The sequence below is a fragment of the Schistocerca piceifrons genome, chromosome 7, assembly GCF_021461385.2.
Source record: "Schistocerca piceifrons isolate TAMUIC-IGC-003096 chromosome 7, iqSchPice1.1, whole genome shotgun sequence".
Lineage (NCBI taxonomy): Eukaryota > Metazoa > Arthropoda > Insecta > Orthoptera > Acrididae > Schistocerca > Schistocerca piceifrons.
This window is the reverse complement of record NC_060144.1, coordinates 522,793,212-522,813,537: the sequence shown is the minus strand read 5'-3', so window position 1 is coordinate 522,813,537 and position 20,326 is coordinate 522,793,212. Positions and strand designations below refer to the sequence as shown.

The window sequence follows — 20,326 nt, the reverse complement described above, 5'->3', positions numbered from 1 at the left end:
TTACAGGCAAAAGAGAAAAAAGAGAAAGGTGTTGGTTTAATGCGTCGTCTGACTAGCATGAAAAAGTCAAAATCACCACCACCAACTACATATTCAATGGATAACCCTGTGTTTGAAGATGGTACAGTGGCAGCAAGTCCGTCACATCCGGTTCACGTCAGGTAAGGACATTAGTCTAGTGGCTTGCTGAAATTATGAACTAGTTTTTTCTGCTAGGTTTTTCTGTAAGGCTAGATTTAATTTCATTAAACAAATTTCAAAATTTTATCAAATATGTGTTCGATACCAAAGGATGCTGCTGCTGCTGCCGCCCACTTACTGTATGCAAGGACATCATGTACTCTAGTGGACAGGCTTTGTGCATTTCTTTTTTCCTCACATCATTTGGATTTCCATGTCAAAATAAATACAGATGAATGTAATCTGATGATTATTTATAAATTTAATGATGTAAAATGTACACAATACTCCATATTCACATACAGCATAAAAACAAGGCAGAACTTTACAAACTCCCCCACCCCTCTGGCTGTATTGGTTAGATTAGATTAGAGATTAGATTAGTACTTGTTCCATAGATCATGAATACGACACTTCGTAATGATGTAGAATGTGTCAGGTTAATAAAAGGTGATATACAAGATATTACATTAGATAAAATATTACATGACACTCTTTTTTGTGGAGGTTGGGAAATTACCCACTTACTATATCCAAAAATTCATCTAATGAGTAGAAGGAGTTGCCATTAAGAAATTCTTTTAATTTCCTTTTAAATGCTATATGGCTATCTGTTAAACTTTTGATGCTATTAGGTAAGTGACGAAAGACTTTTGTGGCAGTATAATTTACCCCCTTCTGAGCCAAAGTTAGATTTAATCTTATTAATGCCCATTTATGAGCAGTATGGTAAGTTTGTTATTTTGTGCATAGTAGTGCTGCAGTAGTAACAAATTCCCATCAGGTATCCAGATTTAGCTTTTCTTTGACTTCCATTAATCTCTTAACCCAAATACACTCCCCCCCCCCCCCCCCCCCCTCTCTCTCTCTCTCTCTCTCTCTCTCTCTCTCTCTCTCTCTCTCTCTCTCTCTCTCTCTCCCCCCCCCCTCCCTCCCTCCCTCCCTCCCTCACTCTCGTGGCTGTTTGTGTGGTGTGTGGGTTGTGTGTTTCCTTGTTCACCTCATTAACAAAATCTTCTCATTTACTTTAAAATATCCAGTGCCCTGAAATTAATAATCTAGATCAGGGCCACTCACCAAGGCTGATTGTCTAGCATGTAGTCTTCTTTAAGTAAACAGAACGATGAGTGAGAGAGCGACAGTAAGAGCCACAGGACATCTTGCCTGCTGGCCTCAGTTGTCAGATGGCAAAACTTTAACAAAAACTGTTTTTAGCGCTACCAAGTGGTTATAATTAAACTGATGATGTTTTGAGTGCTGTAGTGCGGGCTTATACATCACAGGATGCTGAATCATCATAGGTATGTTCATTAATTGGTGTGCTCACAAGATATGCTGGAAAAAATTAGTGTTCCACTTTCTGCAACAAGGTGAAAATATGGCCCTGTAAGCAGTTAATGTGGTGTTGTTTTAGGAAGAGGTGAAGAACGATCAAACACGTGACAGTAATAGTTCTGGTGTGCCTATTAGGATTTGGTCACAAGTTACTACATGTGTTTAATATGGTCTCCCGACTCAGGAATGTAGACAGTTGCTCACAAGCATATCCATTGTAATCAGAGTGATATGTTGTCGGTGCTTTCTTGCAGCTCAGGAAGAGTCCGTTTACAGTCCTGATACACAGTCTTTCAGATATCCAAACAACCAGAAGTCATGGATTTAGGTCAGAGGATGTGGAAGGCCCACATCTTGAAATTGCTTAGAGATGATGCAGTCATTGCCACAGATTTCTTGAAGTAAATTTTCCACCTGGCAAGAGAGATGTAAAGTCACCCCATCTTGCATAAAAATAGTAGTGTGGCCACAGTTGCATTCTTGCAAAACTAGAATCACCTGTTGCAGAACTAAGTACTCATAATATGCAAATGTCGCTGTCACCTAACAGACCCGCAAGGTGTCATCTCCTCAAACAAAAACCTACCGGGGATGAAGGAGCTTGTGAAACCACACCACAATCACAGAAGATGAGTGCAGCAGATGTTCCTGCACAACATGTGTCTTGGGCTTCATTTGGTGCACGTTCTTAATCTTGCAGGGATACCAGTGTAAAATGCACTGCAAAATCTTTTGAACTGTTGACCAGGAAGAGATAATTCGCATGTCACAGCATGAGCACTGGTTGCAGAATTTAAGGCATGTGCTGCATGGTTGGCTATAGCTACATATACTTAATCAGCAACTGCCATGGAAATGGGTCACCTCTGTCTCCCTTCTTAGTCCATTTATTGGTATTGGGCCTCTTTGCAGCTTTATCTGTCAGCAATATTCCTGGGATGCAGCACTACTATTGCTGCAACTTTGATACAACTACTTTTACCAGTAGTGCACGGTATTTGTTCTCAGTAGGCCTAGTCATTGTATATGGCACAGAGAACTTCAACCTTTTTAAGCCTTTACACCAACAGTCACTTCACAAAAGAAATCAATGTATGTCACCAAGTAACAAACAGCATACTCATGTCAAAACAGGAAACATTTCACATTCTGACTGCCTACAGTGCCATATTTTCACCTGGTGGCAGAAAGTGGAACTTCTTTTCCTTCAGCATACTCAATGTGCACACTAATTAATGAACATACCTGCAATGTTTCAGCATCCTGCAATGTATATACCCTGGACTGCAGCACTCAAAACATCATTAGTTTAATTATAATCATCCGGTACATGGGAGTCAGTATCTTTTTACCAATTTTGATAGATATGCAAATTGTCATGTGTCATGTGATTTATGGCATAATGCCACAGCAAACTGAATTACTCAGTAGGACTTAGCACTTTATGACAAGTGTGAGGCAGTAATCCATGGCCTGAAAGCCAGTCTGTAGTATTCACCACTTAATTTAAAAAAAATTTTTTTTTTTTTTTCAATGTAATGACAAAAGCATTAAATAGATCCATCTTCACTTAAGCAGCAATTGCGATGGTAGTTTTTAGCTTCAATAACAGATATGTTGTGGAGAAGTAGTTCCATTTGCAGCAAGGAGATCATCTAGGAAGAGAATCTGCAGAGAGAATCAGCTGGAAACTTTCTTGTAAGATATTTAATGATGTGAAACCATTTTCTACAGACTACTTGATTAAAGAGTGTCTTTTAATAACACCAGGAGAATAGTGTCTACAACTAGTGCCCAACATTGAGAGTCCAATGCAAGAAAAAACAAAGATATTGAGAAGGAAATAATAGAAAATGATTTTGTACTGATTCCGTGTGTCTTCATTTTGTTTTGGTTTCTCATTGTTCTGTAGGTGTTAACTGACTGCTATATATTATGATCAGTGATTAACTTACTCATGTATGATTGCAAATCGGGAAGTCTTTGCACCCCCCCCCCCCCCCCTCCCTTTTATTTCCAAATTACAGTTGTAAATGCAGAGTCAACATATCTGTTTGGCCCGGGCCGTATCTGGCAGTAGCACAGCGGCATAGTGCTGCTGTCAATTGTTGAAGAGGGTGAGTGTGCTTGACATGTTGACAGTGTAGGAGCAGTGAAGTATTGATTCATTTCCTCTTGCACAAAGAACGAGTGCCCTTTGAAATCCACAAGGAAATGCACTTCCTGTGTGAACAACAGTGTTTTGCTGTGAGAAGTGTGAGATGGTGGTGTTGCAAGGTCGAAAAAGGCTGTGAAGACTTGCATTACAATAAGCGTTTGGGGACACCATGTTTGCCACAGGATGACGTCATATCCAAATGAATGAATGAATGCAAAATTGGATTGGCATGTACACCTCGAGACATTTCTCAGGCGCTTGGCATTTTTTTATCTGGGAGTGTTTAAGACCTTGTTCATGGGTCCTTAGGGTGCTGGAAGGTTTCATGTCAGAGGATGCCTAAGCAGTTGAATGATACGATAAATGGCAAGAGAATGAGTGCTTCACTGAGTCACCTGTGAGGAGGGTGACAGTTTTCTGGACTTTTGTTACTGACAATGAAGTATGGATACTGCATTTCATGCTGGAATTGAAGGGGGAGCATGGTGTGGAAACATCCAGATTCACTTGAGACAAAAAAAATTCTGTTCAGTGCCATATGTTGGGAAAGTGATGTTAATGGTCTTCTGGGGTGGTTGTGGACCTCTCCTGCCAACCTGAGCAGGGAATATCAGCACCCAGGGCAGGAAAGGGGAGGAAGAGTGTGGTTCATTTGTCACTAGGTGCAGCCATCAGTGCTGATGATTACTGTTTCACACTGTCATGTCTACAGGCTGTCATCAACAAGAACTGCTGAAGGATCCTCGATGTGGGCAATGTGATTACCCCCGTGGCAGCGCAAGGCCAGTTGCGATGACCAGAACTGCCGACAAGCTCCGGTCGTTTCACTGGGAGAGTCTGGGCTACCCAGCGTACAGTCCAGACTATGCCCCCTATTTATTTATGCATTCTCAATCCACTGAAGAAGTTACTAGCAGGACAGCGATTCACGTGCAACTATGAAGCCAAGGCAACATCTGATGGTTCCACAGTCAGCTGGACGAATTTTATCATAGGGTTGTCTCAGATTTAGTGCTGTGGTGGAACAAATGTCTGAAATGGTGTGAGGACTACAAGGAAAAATAGTCGGGCACATAGAATTGTACATATAATAATAAGTACCTGTAGTTGTATGTACCTTATTTTGGTTAGTAAAAAATAGGGGCAAAGACTTTGATTTGTCCTCGTAGTTTATAGTTACTTTTAGTCTGTGGCGTTTATTTGCTTGCAGGTCTTTCCCTTACATTATGAAGTGTATGTTATTAAGTTCACTGCAACATTTTTTTAATGGTTAACAGTTACATGTGTTTGATCAATATTTCTGAGATTTTTCTTCAGGTTCCTCTATTTCGAATCAGTCTTCAGAACATTTGCTTGTTTATGACTAAGAAAAACGACAACTGCTATATTTTATTTGCGAGACTATTACTTCTGATAGATTGAGCTTGGGGCCACTGTGCACCACATGACGCATTCTACGATGCACCTGTTACTCTATGGTACTACTTTTTTCAGTGGACACTCTCACTCCTAGGGCCTGTGCTCCATGGAGCAAGAGCCAGTCTCATTGCTGCGTAGAACACTAGCATGAACAGTATTGATTTAGACTAAGTTATCATGGTTAAAGTACAGGTAGCTAAAGTTTATCTGTTACTTGTGCAGAAACATAGGTTTTCTGATGACATTGTAATTTTGTCAGAGACAGCATAGGTTTTGGAAGAATGGTGTCATGAAAAGAGGTTACAAGATGAACATCAACAAAAGTAAGACAAGGGTAATAGGATGCAGTCAAATTAATCAGACAGTACTTATATAATTAGATTAGGAAATGAGACATCAAAAACAGTATCCAAATTTTGGTATTCAGACACCAAAATAATAGATGATAGCAGTGACAATATTTCACAAATGAATAAAGATATTCAGGAAGTAAAAACAGTAAATTAAATATAAAATTGAGGTAGCTGTCAGAGCTCTAATACTGCCAGTAGTTCCAGAGCTACATGAAACCAACAAAAATGCTCCATTACTGTACTTAGAAATTAATTAATGCCGTTAACAAAATTGATAAAACTCTCAGGAAGATGCCAACAGATGCTGATGAGAAGTGAATCAGGGTAGTGTCAGTTGGAGGGTGCTAATGGGAGATAAAGGGTGTAAACTCTTGAGATGTGCATGTGGAGAGGAGACAACTGTACGAGACACATTTGCGAGACAGCTGTGACAGTTTGGGTTGCAAGTTAGCCACATTGATAAAGTATTTGTCATGAGAAGTGCTAAATTCAGGACTGTAAATTCTGGAGGGGCTTTATGTTTGGCACATAATAAGCAGCACCGAGTACTTTAACTTTTGATGGAACTTTGCATCCACAGTGATGCTAGGCTTCCGATGCTAAAAGTTATTGGGACTTAACGATAGTTAGTCGTTGATTCTGTGTCTTCGGAGGGACATGTATAATTTAGCATTAGTAAGTCCGGTTTGCCGTACTGGTTCTGTGATTCACGACACTCTGCACATTTGTCTGAGGATAATAAACCATTTACGGAACTTTAGTTCTCACATGTGTTGATTAATTTTAAATCAGCGCTACATTGTAATTGTTAAGGAATATGTATAGGCGATTTCAGTGATAAATGTTCACAGGAACAAAATGTGAGGGTGCAAAACCCCTTTGATATGGATGAGCTACTAGCATTAAATGGTTATCCATCTAGCGCCTTCCACTGCCAGGATAAAATCGTTGATATTAAGAAAGAACTTTATATTATTTTAAAACCACAGTTAGGAGCAAAGGTCGAGGTTCACCAGATGTGGGTCACAATAGTTAAGCAGAGACTTGCACAGGATAGACTAGCATGGAGAACTGCATCAGATCAGTCCTTGGGTTAAATACCACAACAACACTACCATTTGTAAATATAAAAAAGGCATTTGGACTCAGCACAGGAAACATACTTCACAGGGATTGTTTAGAAAATACTGAGCCATGAATACATCCTTGGACAACAACTTTCAGTGATTCTGATCTTACCTAGGGCTTTAAAATAAAATAAAGTTCATATGAATGTTAATGGTTTTGTCCCTGCATAGTGTATGTGATGCACAGATAACTGAAATATCATGGCTAATGTGAACAATGTAAAACATCAGTATGCCATTTTTACAGTCTGTCTAAGAGCTGTCATTTCTTTGAGAGCGGACAGCTGACATCGTTCTCAATGGCTGGGTTTTTCTCTCCACCAGCCAAGAACATGTGTCTGTCAGCAAGACCCTTGCTGTCCAGTGCATGCTGACTCACTCCTCTTAAATAAGCTAACCACCACATGGCTGCTAGCTCTCTTTGTGCTGTCATGTTGTTGTTGTGGTCTTCAGTCCTGAGACTGGTTTGATTCAGCTCTCCATGCTACTTTATCCTGTGCAAGCTTCTTCATCTCCCAGTACCTACTGCAACCTACATCCTTCTGAATCTGCTTAGTGTATTCATCTCTTGGTCTCCCTCTACGGTTTTTACCCTCCACGCTGCCCTCCAATGCTAAATTTGTGATCCCTTGATGCCTCAAAACATGTCCTACCAACCGATCCCTTCTTCTAGTCAAGTTGTGCCACAAACTTCTCTTCTCCCCAATCCTATTCAATACCTCCTCATTAGTTACGTGATCTACCCACCTTATCTTCAGCATTCTTCTGTAGCACCACATTTCGAAAGCTTCTATTCTCTTCTTGTCCATACTAGTTATCATCCATGTTTCACTTCCATACATGGCTACACTCCATACAAATACTTTCAGAAACGACTTCCTGACACTTAAATCTATACTCGATGTTAACAAATTTCTCTTCTTCAGAAATGATTTCCTTGCCATTTGTGCTGTCATACTGTGCATGTATATCATCACATTGTCTGACAGGGATATCATCTCGTTTTGTCACTAACTACACTGTAGTTCATAGGAATTGTAAACAGTGAAGAACTGTGGGGTCAAGGAGATTTGAATTCTTGTCTGACTATATGGTCCACTGGAGTTGTGAAGGACACACTAAGTACCATATTTTCTTGGTCCAAAGAGTGTGGGAAATGACAAAGTTGAATAAATGAGTACGTGATCATCTCACTGAACAGCGAGTACGTGATCATCTCACAGAACAGCAAATGTCATATGTTCTGAAGTATATTTGTCAATTGTCTTTGGAAAAATGCTTAATTTTTGCGTAGAGCAGCACTGAAACAGAAAAAATAGGTAAAAATATGATAACTGGTATTGCTATTCAGTGGTAAGATGCTTCTATTCTTGTATTGGACTAAATCCATTTTGACTGCTGCCGCTCTTGGCAACGAGTGAAACAATTAGGAAAAACACAGTTATCACTTATCTGATACAGACTGGGCTGTATGGGAGCACAAGTGCTCTTCAACCTGTATTTACAGGCTGTTTAATTGTTCTGCTAATTTATTATTTTTCTGTTGATAATTATGGTCAACAGTGCCATATTTGAGTGATTATTTTAAGGAAACTCTATTGAAAGCTGAATAACATTGATAAATTTAATTACTTGTTTAAATTTGCTGTATACTATAAATTCATTGGATATTCCAAGAGTGACATTATCATCACAGTAGTTGTCACAGGGAAGAATTTCAGTGGTAAGAGTTTATTTTGGCTGAGGCCCTCATGCTGTTCTTCTATGATGTATAGAAAGGATGGTGGATAAAAAAGGGTATTTTGAAAGAGGTGACAGATTTCCAGGTGTTACAGAAGAAAATACTATGAAAAATATCACAAATCCTTTTAATTCAATATAATATTGGGGAATTAATTCTCAAACAACTACTAATCACTCCCTAGCCACAGTTCCCATGCAATCCACATCACAATAAATAAATCTATCCTGATATAGGTGGTATCAAAATTTTGTTCCTCAGGTAAGTGGCTCATTACGCTTTCTTTTATTTTAAATTGATTTTTTTTTTTTTTTCCAGCTTCACAGAAAAATTTTCTATAATGGAAACCACAGAAATTAAATTTCGTATGAAGATTTGGATCAAAGTAATCACTGGCTCAAATATAGAATTCCTCTAAATATGTGAAAAATATGTCTGCTGTCGATTGCTTACACTTGTTCTCTTTAAGAGTGTACATTGTCTTGTATGAGCTAAGTTGCGTTTTGTAACTGCATGTGCATGTTATACAATTTATAGATTCATGCCTTTCAAAACACAAGCAGTGTGTGTTTAAACCTTCTCACTGTAAGCTTTGTCATATTTGCATGCTTTGTTTATTTTTGTGTGACTTGATGCATATGGACTCAGTTCTGTAGGTTGATCAGTAAATTGAACATGTTGTAGAAATACATGTAGAAAATATGTACTTAAATGAATGCGAGCAACATTAGTGTGATTAAACTGAAGTAGACTTGTTGTGTGTTGTGGTTTTCATTCCAGAGACTGGTTTGATGCAGCTCTCTATGCTACTCTATCCTGTGCAAGCTTCATCATCTCAGACTAGATGCTGCAACCTACATCCTTCTGAATTTGCTTAGTGTATTCATCTCTTTGTCTCCCTCTACGATTTTTACGCTCTATGCTGCCCTCCACTACTAAAGTAGTGATTCTTTGATGCCTCAGAACATGTCCTATAATTGATCCCTTCTTCTAATCGAGTTGTGCCACAAATTTCTCTTCTCCCCAATTCTATTCAGTACCTCCTCACTAGTTATGCGATCTACCCATCTAATCTTCAGCATTCTTCTGTAGCACCACATTTCGAAAACTACTACTCTCTTCTTGTCTTAACTATTTATTGTCCATGTTTCACTTCCATTTGTGGCTACACTCCATACAAATACTTTCAGAAAAAACTTCCTGACCCTTAAATCAACACTCGATGTTAACAAATTTCTCTTCTTCAGAAACGCTTTCCTTGACATTGCCAGTCTACAATTGGTATCCTCTCTACTTCGACCATCATCAGTTATTTTGCACCCCAAATAGCAAAACTCGCCTACTACTTAAAGTGTCTCATTTCCTGATCCAATTCCCACAGCATGACCTGATTTAATGCGACTACATTCCATTATCCTTGTTTTGCTTTTGTTGATGTTCATCTTATATCCTCCTTTTAAGACACTGTCCAGTCAGTTCAGCTGCTCTTCCAGGTCCTTTGGTGTCTCTGACAGAATTATAATGTCATCGGCGAACCTGAAAGTTTTTATTTCCTCTCCATGGACTTTAATTCCTACTCCAAAATTTTCTTTTGTTTCCTTTACTGCTTGCTCAATATACAGACTGAATAACATCGGGGAGAGGCTACAACCCAGTCTCACTCCCTTCCAAACCACTGCTTCTCTTTCATGCTCCTCGACTCTTATAAATGCCATCTGGTTTCTGTACAAATTGCAAATAGCCTTTCGCTCCCTGTATTTCACCCCTGCCACCTTCAGAATTTCGGGGTGGCCAAGCGGTTAAAGGCGCTACAGTCTGGAACTGCGCGACTGCTACGGTCGCAGGTTCGAGTCCTGCCTCAGGCATGGATGTGTGTGATGTCCTTAGGTTAGTTAGGTTTAAGTAGTTCTAAGTTCTAGGGGAGTGATGACCTTAGGTTAGTTAGGTTTAAGTAGTTCTAAGTTCTAGGGGACTGATGACCTTAGAAGTTAAGTCCCATAGTGCTCAGAGCCATTTGAGCCTTCAGAATTTGAAAGAGAGTATTCCAGTCAACATTGTCAAAAGCTTTCTCTAAGTCTACAAATGCTAGAAACGTTGGTTTGCCTTTTCTTAATCTATCTCTGAAGATAAGTTGTAGGGTAAGTATTGACTCATGTGTTCCAACATTGCTATGGAATCCAAACTGATCTTCTCCAAGGTCGGCTTCTTCCAGTTTTTCCATTCATCTGTAAAGAATTCGTGTTAGTATTTTGCAGCTGTGGCTTATTAAACCGATAGTTCTGTAATTTTCACGTATTTCAACACCTGCTTTCTTTGGGATTGTATTTATTATATTCTTCTTGAAGTCTGAGGGTATTTCGCTTGTCTCATACATCTTGTTCACCAGATGGTAGAATTTTTTCTGGGCTGGCTCTCCCGAGGCTGTCAGTAGTTCTAATGGAATGTTGTCTACTCCTGGGGCCTTGTTTCGACTTAGGTCTTTCAGTGCTCTGTCAAACTCTTCACACAGCATCATAGCTCCCATTTCATCTTCATCTTCCTGCTCTTCCATTTCCATAATATTGTCCTCAAGTACATCGTCCTTGTATAGACCCTCTATATACTCCTTCCACCTTTCTGCTTTCCCTTCTTTGCTTAGAACTGGGTTTCCATCTGAGCTCTTGATATTCATGGAAGTGGTTCTCTTTTCTCCAAAGGTCTCTTTAATTTTCCTGTAGGCAGTATCTATCTTACCCCTAGTGAGATATGCCTCTACATCCTTACATTTGTCTTCTAGCCATTCCTGCTTAGCAATTTTTCACTTGCTGTCCATCTCATTTTTGAGATGTTTGTATTCCTTTTTGCCTGCTTCATTTACTGCATTTTTATATTTTCTCCTTTCATCAATTAAATTCAATATTTCTTCTGTTACCCAAGGATTTCTACAAGCCCTTGTCTTTTTACCTACTTGATCCTCTGCGGCCTTCACTATTTTCTCTCTCAAAGCTATCCATTCTTCTTCTACTGTATTTCTTTCCCCCGTATTTGTCAGTTGTTCCCTAAAGCTCTTTCTGACACTCTCTACAACCTCTGTTTCGTTTAGTTTATACAGGTCCCATCTCCTTTTTGCAGTTTCTTCAGTTTTAATCTACAGCTCATAACCAACAGATTGTGTTCAGAGTCCACATCTGCCCCTGGAAATATCTTACAATTTAATACCTGGTTCCTAAATCTCTGTCTTACCATTATATAATCTATCTGATAGCTTCTAGTATCTCCAGGATTCTTCCATGTGTACAACCTTCTTTTATGATTCTTGAACCAAGTGTTAGCTATGATTAAGTTATGCTCTGTCCAAAATTCTGCCAGTTGGCTTCATCTTTCATTCCTTACCCCCATTGCATATTCACCCACTGCTTTTCCTTCTCTTCTTTTTCCTGCTGTCGAATTCCAGTCCTCCATGACTATTAAATTTTCGTCTCCCTTCAGTGTCTGGATAATTTCCTTTACCTCATTGTACATTTCTTCAGTCTCTTTGTCATCTGCAGAGCTAGTTGGCGTATAAACTTGTACTATTGTGTTAGTTGTGGGCTCTGTGCCTATCTTGACTACAACAATGCACTCACTGTGCTGTTCATAGTAGCTTACCTGCCTTTCTATTTCTTTATACATCATTAAACCTACTCCTGCATTACCGCTTTTTGATCTTGTATTAATAACCCTGTATTTACCTGACCTGAAATCTTGTTCCTCCTGCCACTGAACTTCACTAATTCCCACTATATCTAACTTTAACCTATCCATTTCCCTTTTTGAATTTTCTAACCTACCTGCCTGATTGATGGATCTGAAATTCCATACTCCAATCTGTAGAACGCCAGATTTCTGTTTCCTGATAACGAGGTGGTCCTCAGTAGTCCCCGCCTAGAGATCCGAATGGGGGATTAGTTTTCCTCTCCAGAATATTTTACCCAAGAGGACGCCTTCATCATTTAACCGTACAGTAAAGCTGCATGCCCTTGGGAAAAATTACAACTGTAGTTTCCCCTTGCTTTCAGCCGTTCGCAGTACCATCACAGCAAGACCGTTTTGCGTAATGTTACAAGGCCAGATCAACCAATCATCCAGACTTGCCCCTGCAACTACTGAAAGGCTGCTGCCCCTCTTCAGGAACCACATGTTTGTCTGGCCTTTCAACAGATACCTCTCTGTTGTGGTTGCACCTGCGGTACGGCTATCTGTGTCGCTGAGACATACAAGCCTCCCCACCAGCGGCAAGCTCCATGCTTCAAGGCGGGAGATTAAAAATCGAATAAAAAAAGTCTTGATCGCATTTTCAGAATTTTAATTTGTCAGCAACCGGTTTTGGACCTTTCCTCAAACTATCTTCAGGCTTTTCCCCACCATTATGGCTGGTGGTGGTGGTGAATGAAGCGAGATCCGTAGAAGTAAAGTTGTCACTTTCATGGATCTCACTCCGTCTGTTGCCATCAGCAGCCATAATGGCGGGGAAAAGCCCGAAGATGGTCTGGGGAAAGGGCTGCAACCGGTTGCTAACAAATAAAAAATCTGAAAATGCAATCGAGACTGTTTTTATTTGATTTTTAGTATTTTACTCTGATCACTGTGCTCCAATTACAGAATGCCTTCTAAAATTTTGAACTAGTCTTGCCCCTTCTTTTTTTTATTTTTATTTATTTATTTATTTTAAATAATCCAGTAGTACTAATCTGATTGGGAGCTAGTCAGTGTATTGCTTGGTCCTGGCTGGTATGTTTACTCCTTATACAGCATCAGGCCATTGCAGTAGAATTCTGTATCAGCAAACTGATTGATGTGATAATTTAGAAGGTTAACTGGATGAAACTTGTCCATGCCTTTATTTTGCAGGGGGGCTATCTAGCCACTAGTTCATGTTCCTCTAGTCGTGCATCAGTTTTCTAGTTGTTTACTGTTCATACAGAGCGTATGGTAGTAAAAAGCTACAAAGACCTTCAAAACCCACCACATACAAGTGGAAAGTTCCGGTCGCAGCCTATTGAAAGGGTTACCATGTCATTGCTCATGTATAATAAATCAGCTCACATGTGCTCACATTAATTATATACTATACGCGAGATGGATATTAATATAGCAAATTATGGGCAGATAAAGCATCAAAGCAGGCAGTTTGCCCAAATCCCAATAAATGTCCAACAGCACTTTCTTTCTTTCTTTCTAAGCACTACATTACTTATCATTGAATGTTTGACAGGAGTCATAGTGTTTTCACGCATTACTGAGTTTTCTGGGATTGACATTTTTATCTACTGGGACTCAGTCTTTTGATATCTCTGAGTGCGAGAACTTCAGAGTTGTTTTCAGTGTCTCAGCATCTACAAAAGTGTTATTTTTTTCCTCTCTTTCACAGGAGGAAGGAAACTTGTCAAAAATTTAGCATTACCAGTATAGAAGTTTATTAATAAAGGATCTCTGTATTTCATTGACTGTAATCTGACTCTGTATCAGTGCAGCTGATTAATTTATTGTTAGCCTCTGGTAAGAACAACCGATCTGGTTTTTTGGTTTTTATCTTGTTTATGCTGCTGGCAGAATCAGGTCATAATCAAGTGTACTGATTGACAGGAAAGTGTCATCACTTGCTTATGCAGCATTTGAAATTGCCTTTTGAAGTTATAATTATAGGCTAATGCTGATCCTTTGCAATAATGGAGGATAAGGGGCACTGAAGGTTTGGAGCACAAGTTAGGAAATAAAACTGATGTTTTGGCATCTAGCATTTTTATCGGGTTCTTCTTTCACAGCATTGGAACTGTTTTTTATCTTAAATGCAGCCAGTGTAAAGTTACTTGAAGCTTAAATTACTAACCCGTCAGTATTATCAGTTTATTATGATACATTTGTGTTGTATTTAATTTGAATGTGCAATGTAAATTGTGTAAGTTTCATATATTGCACTGAACAGTGTAAATGTTGTTAGTGAGAAACAGCAATAACATTGTTTCTCTCTCTAAATTTGCAAAAGTGATTGTCGTCATAAACTGTTTATTTGAAACACACGGTATCATTATTTTGCTTAAATGATATGTTTGTGTACATATGCATGAAATGCTAGAGAATATTCCATATTGGATATATAGCCGACTACTACTACCTTCTCTGTTTCTTTGTTGAATTAATTTCATTGTGTAGGAAGTAAGGAAAAAATACTTTGTGTGCAGTAGATGTTTTTTTTTACATTTTTTATCAAAAACACAGTTGAAATTAGTATAGTATTGACAGATATTGCTTTAGTGTTTTCCTCTTCAGCTACTTGTTTCCAAAGCACCACACAGTAAACAGTGTTGTCAACTCAACTGTAACTGTGGAGCAGGTGAATGCCTTAATTCATTTCTGCCACCTGCCTCAGTCACACATCATTTACATGTTTATGTCCAACAGTGGCACATAAAGCAATGTGAAGCATGAGTGTTTTTCTGAAAATTTGGTAGCATGTTCTGTTCTTTTTTCATTGCAAATAAAGCAGTGATCTTTTGGTTTAGTAATTATACAGCAGCAAAACGAGTGAAGATTTCTGTATTAGGTAATTCCAGTGCTATTGTCCAGTAATCCAGTGATTTGTCATTCTGTTGAAATTATTAATAAATAGGTAACTGTGTAATATTCAAGTTATTCCAGTGATGTAAAATAATGCTTCTCTTCATTAGGTGGTGTTTGTTCCATCCATTTCATTGCTTTCATGGCGTGGTAGTTCAAAGACAAAAAATATTGTAAGCAGTTAGCATTTCCTTTCTAAAAAAAGTAGTTTCTTAATTCAAAAACGAAGAATTTTTTTCTAGTAATCGCTGGCATTGCGGTATGATATAGTAAAAAGTTGATATTACCAACTTTTAAACTTTTGAAGTTTGAGCATACTTTTTTCTTTCTTCCATTTAAAGAGATTTGTGGTCCCATTTGTGTGTGTTTCTTTCTGTTGGTGGCCATCTGCAACAGGTAACACAGTGTTTTTCTAGTTATGTCAGCAATGTCCTTTTGAAGGCGTTTTTATAACAACTCTCCAGTTCATACCCACCACTGAAAGAGAATTTAGATTGAGACCTTTGTCTAATAGATCTGAAAATGTATTTGATTTTTCTTCTTGGCAAAATAATTTAAAATTCCATTATCAGTTCAGTTTTTGATTTCTGTATTGTTTATATCTTTATTTTAGGAAAGAAATGGTGTTATAGATTCATCATATGGTTGTCTTCAATTATACTTACATTTCCAGAGTTTTAAAATTCTGATTCTTAACAGTGCATACCTTTGTGTTGTCAAAAGCTGTTTAATAAAGAGAATTCATAGCAGTCTCTACTTGGTAGTCACATGAAAATTACTAACCTAATTTAGACAGTTTCTGCCATGACAGGGCCATTAGTTCCGAACATTTTGTCATTTATTCTTTCTATCCAAAATGAGATTGGCATAATTTTTTGTCAGTTACTGTGGATGTGTTCTGTTTAAGTTGTTTTTATTTTTAATTTATTTACCTGTGTGTAGTATTACCACTTTTTTTTCATATGGCTACAGTTTTAACATGAGTTACTTCATGTACTTTGCTTTGTAATTGAAATAGTTAAGCAAATACTCACTATTTGTTGGTTTCTTTCTCATTTTACATCTAAAAAATTCTCAAACATCTCTGTTTAATGTATTTTAATTGCTGGACATGAGTACAGTTCTGTGCTTCTGTTTCCTTGTACTATTTAATGTCTGCATGTCACAGAGGTAACATTACTGCTACTAAACCCACCCAATGTCTCTGGTTACATAGCAAAGGACACTCAACAGCAGAACACTGCATGTCAGACCAGATATGTGTTGGCATTCATTTTTAGCTTTGTATGGTGTGACAACTGGTTTTTGAAGTGGTTTACATCTCAGATAGTTTTAATACATAGGCAAGCTGTGCCATAAAAATTGCATAACTATTCTTACATTCTTACCAGTTGTTAGTTCTAGCAGGGTGCTTAGGTGCGTGCACTGAGGACATATTGTCTGTTGAAATTCAGTATCACTTCTCTTTATTATATGGGTCTGGCACTCTGAGCTCTATGAAAATGTCCATGACTAAATATGTGTGGCTGTCTCTCTTCATTGACAGTCTTGTGGAGGCAATAGATAATGAATGGTGGTCTTCCCCAACATCATGAACCTGAAAATTGTAAAGAACTAGCAGCAAAGAGCGATTAGTGTAGGTGTCGGGTGCTGACCCACGAGTGTGCTGATCCCAGGAGCTACGCTGCAAAGTGTTTGACCGTCCATTTTTTGTAGTACTGTTCTTGCTCCCACTGATTTCAATCTTTTCTTACAAAGAGAAGAAATTCTTGGCTAGTTAACTTTTTTGCAGTGATGGGAATGCACTGTAGGCTGTTGTGCACTTGTTTCACTTCCATGAAACATACTTCTGAGACAAAGAAGCTGAAAAGCTGACCATATAATATGACAGGTAGTATCAGTACAGTAGTAAATATGTTAATTCAGTGCTTGTTTGTGTATTCCAATAAACATTTTTCAGCATCTATGTATCTTTTTCTTTTTTAGTGATAGGGAAAGTAACTTTCTGTATAACCTTATATGCAACTACCTTGGATGGCAGGTATTTAATAGGAATCATGAGAGTTTCCTTCAGAAACCTTGTTGGGTGCAAACGAGGTGCTTTCTTAGCTATCAGCAGTCACATTGAAAGTGTAGCTGCTTCCTTTTCCAGTGATGCTGCTGTCTATGTAAACTATATGTTTCATCCTGTGCTTTCAAAATAATTCAGTTTGTAGTATTTATGCAGCTTTTTTTGCAGTTCCCAGATTCTTTGACATTTTAGTGCCATTTTGAAGTTTCATTATTTCAAATAAATTTAACACCGTGTGTCATCTTTGCAGTTAACAGATTCGCTCTGCACAGTAAGGCAGTAGCATTATGTATTGAGAAAGTTTTGGATTTTGTATCTGAATCTACTTATATTTGTCAAAAACATTTGCGTTATCTGTGTGTCTGTGTGTGTGTCTGTGTGTGTGTACAGTGTGCTGTACATTGTGTTGTGTACCAGGTCGGGATCCTGCCCCAGCCAGCTTCTCCAAGTTCTGCCCTTAGATGCTAACAGTGCACACCACCGCCTGTTCTGTTCCGGCTCCCAGAGAATGAAACACAAAGACCGACCCAATATAGTCGTGGCTAACCTATCGCATTATGGAAGGTTTGTTGTCCCCATTACCTGCTTACCTTCGGCTGTACATTCATAAACATGTCATCCTATACTGTTTTAATGCACCATATTAAAGTCCTGTCTGTATTTGTGTTATCCTTTCCCTTCCTGCAATTTTAAGTTTCTCATTGTTGAAGTCTGAGAGCCTGTAGCCGTTACTTAACAAAAACAAACTGAAGTCCCAGCCATAGTAGGATATGATCTGACGACAAGGTGCAGCCACATTTTTTTCCGAACTAGTGTTGCACACAGGACACTAAGCTTGAAAAATAATTCACGGGGAGGTAAGACACAGTGCAAGATATTATCCTCATTACATTTTTATTGATAAGTGGGTGAAGATGATGGGATATGCTTGTAAAGTGTTGGATTTGTCAAATCCAGTGATGTCACAGTTACAAAACGAAGGGCATAATGAGTGCATTGATAACTTAGCATTTATTCAGAAGAAGAAGAAGCTGAGGATGAAGATCATGATATGCAGGGCTATTAGGCAGCAATTATAACAGTACTATGTAGAGTTTGAGGAGATGCTGAATTTGAAATCTCTTCACAGAATGTGCTACTGAGAACTGAAATTGAAGGTATCTCAGCAAAATGAATGTATCTGCTGGAGCCAGTATTACCACTGCTAGGGTAAATAAGTAGTACTCTCTCTCTCTCTCTCTCTCTCTCTCTGTGTGTGTGTGTGTGTGTGTGTGTGTGTGTGTGTGTGTGTGTGTGTGTGTGTGTGTGTGTGTGTGTGTGTGCGTGACACTGTGGTTGGGACTTCAGTTTCCAGTATATGGCTACACTTAATTTTAAACGTCTGTCATCAAGAACAGTTCTTAGGGATATTGATTTTTAAAAAGGACATATCTCTAAACGGAGAAGTTTGATACGGAATATTACGTGATGTTAAACATCTGTTTTGTGTACGTCTTAACAATTAAACATTAAAGACCATGTTTGTAGGGACTCTGTTGTTGCAAACTCTGCTTTGCTACACTATCTAAATGACTTCATCTACCTGTATCCCAACCTTTTTCTCCAATGAAACCATCTTTATTGCATGTTAATCCTTTTGATGTATCTATACTATTATTTACTGCTTGCAGAAGTGTTTCACTCTTTCCAGTGTATGCTGTGTACTATAAGTAAACTAATGTGTAATGTACTGTGTCTGAAAATGTGAATTGAGCTTTGCATTGTGATTGATTTCTTTCAGTGTGCTTTTTCTTGTGGCATTGTGGCACTTGAACATAACTGCTTGTGTTGTGTGACTTGCTTTGGAGCTATTATGTCTATTGTTGGGTGTGTAAGGATGTAAAGACTTTGGTTGTGTGCTCTTGTATTTGTATTCCACTGGATGTTCATTGACACTGCACTTCATTGCTATAAATGTTCTTTGAATCAGTCAGGGAACTCTCATTAAGGCTGTTTTTGTTTTGCAGATTAATGTATAGTAAGGTAAACCAATAGTGAACTTATGTGAAACAGATATCAACAGGAAACAAGCAAAATTGTGTTCTGTAGGCATTACATGTTGTGAAGAATGACAGTGTAAGAAGCGAGCTGCAGGATGAAGGTTTGTTGATTACTCAAGTGTTTGCATGACATTGGAACTACATGTCAAATCGTAAATCTTTCACACAGGTGGGAACTTTAGGGTCACATCTTGTCAATCCACGTTTCATTGCTAAATACTGAATGGTGAATGTAAAGGAATAAGAGACTGTCATACAAGAATTTGATATTTGGATGCAGTATTGAGGAAGTACAGCACAGTGCTGGTAATACTTGCATTATCGAAGAACCAAAGTGAAGTTCATAATGAATGTCAGTGACAAAATTCCTGAACAAACTCCTTGTGGTGAAAGAAGAAAAATACCACACAAAATTTTTAAGACATCATAGGATTAATAGTTGCTTGCTCCTGAAGATGTTTCTCAAAAGGAAAATCCACTTCACAAAAATATAAAATTACAAGGCAGAATAACAAGCCAAAAATTTCAGCACTGCTGACACACACACACACACACACACACACACACACACACACACAAATGAAAACATTAATCCTCTCTAAGGAGGGAGCAAATAGTTCCGGAAACTAAGACATGTTCTTGCATGTGTTGGAATTTTTCCTCCTGAATGTAAGTACCCATTCTCTCTCTTCATAATTTTATGGTTTTCCAGAATATATTTACAAATTCAGATACTAACACTATTTGGAAGGTAGTTGATACCATCTTTCTGTCTTTGTCCAGTGTATCTGGTTCCTTTGTAATTGAAAAAAGGAAATAATGCTAAAAACTGTGTTGTCTTTCATTTGAGTTTTTGATTTGTTTGAAAGCATGTACAATAAAATTTTCTGAGTGTGTGTGTGTTCTTATTTAGGTGCAACATTTTTATGGGATATATTTTTTAAAATATAAGTAATGTTAGCTTTGGGAATTGTGGTCTCTTTTACAGGAGAATGCATGAAAGTAAGATTGTAACTTCTCGTACAGTGATTCCAATCTACTATGGAAAAAGTAAGCTATAAAATAAAGATGAACAACTGATAAATGCACAGAATATGTCATAAGTAACTGTGCTGATTACATTAGATTGGGATAAATTACCATGCTTTTATGATTCTCTTGGTGATGTGCACCACCAGTGGAATATTAAAACATTCTAACAGAGGCTCTTCAGTTAGACATGGCGAGATGATATTCTGTGCCATTCATTTCCATTGATGCTCAGTGCCACCTTTAGTATATATTCAGTGCTTTCACTAGAGATTACATGATGTGGCATAGTGTCCAG

The 20,326-nt window shown here is 38.3% G+C and overlaps 1 protein-coding gene across 1 annotated transcript in view; it reads left to right on the top strand.

Annotated features, from left to right (window-relative positions):
• LOC124804996 (E3 ubiquitin-protein ligase SH3RF1) overlaps nt 1-20,326 on the top strand; it is a 213,527-nt gene that overhangs the window by 137,389 nt on the left and 55,812 nt on the right. The window contains exons 12-13 of the mRNA XM_047265392.1: nt 7-161; nt 17,378-17,524. Coding sequence (XP_047121348.1) covers nt 7-161; nt 17,378-17,524 — 302 coding nt within the window. The remainder of the gene's footprint in view (nt 1-6; nt 162-17,377; nt 17,525-20,326) is intronic.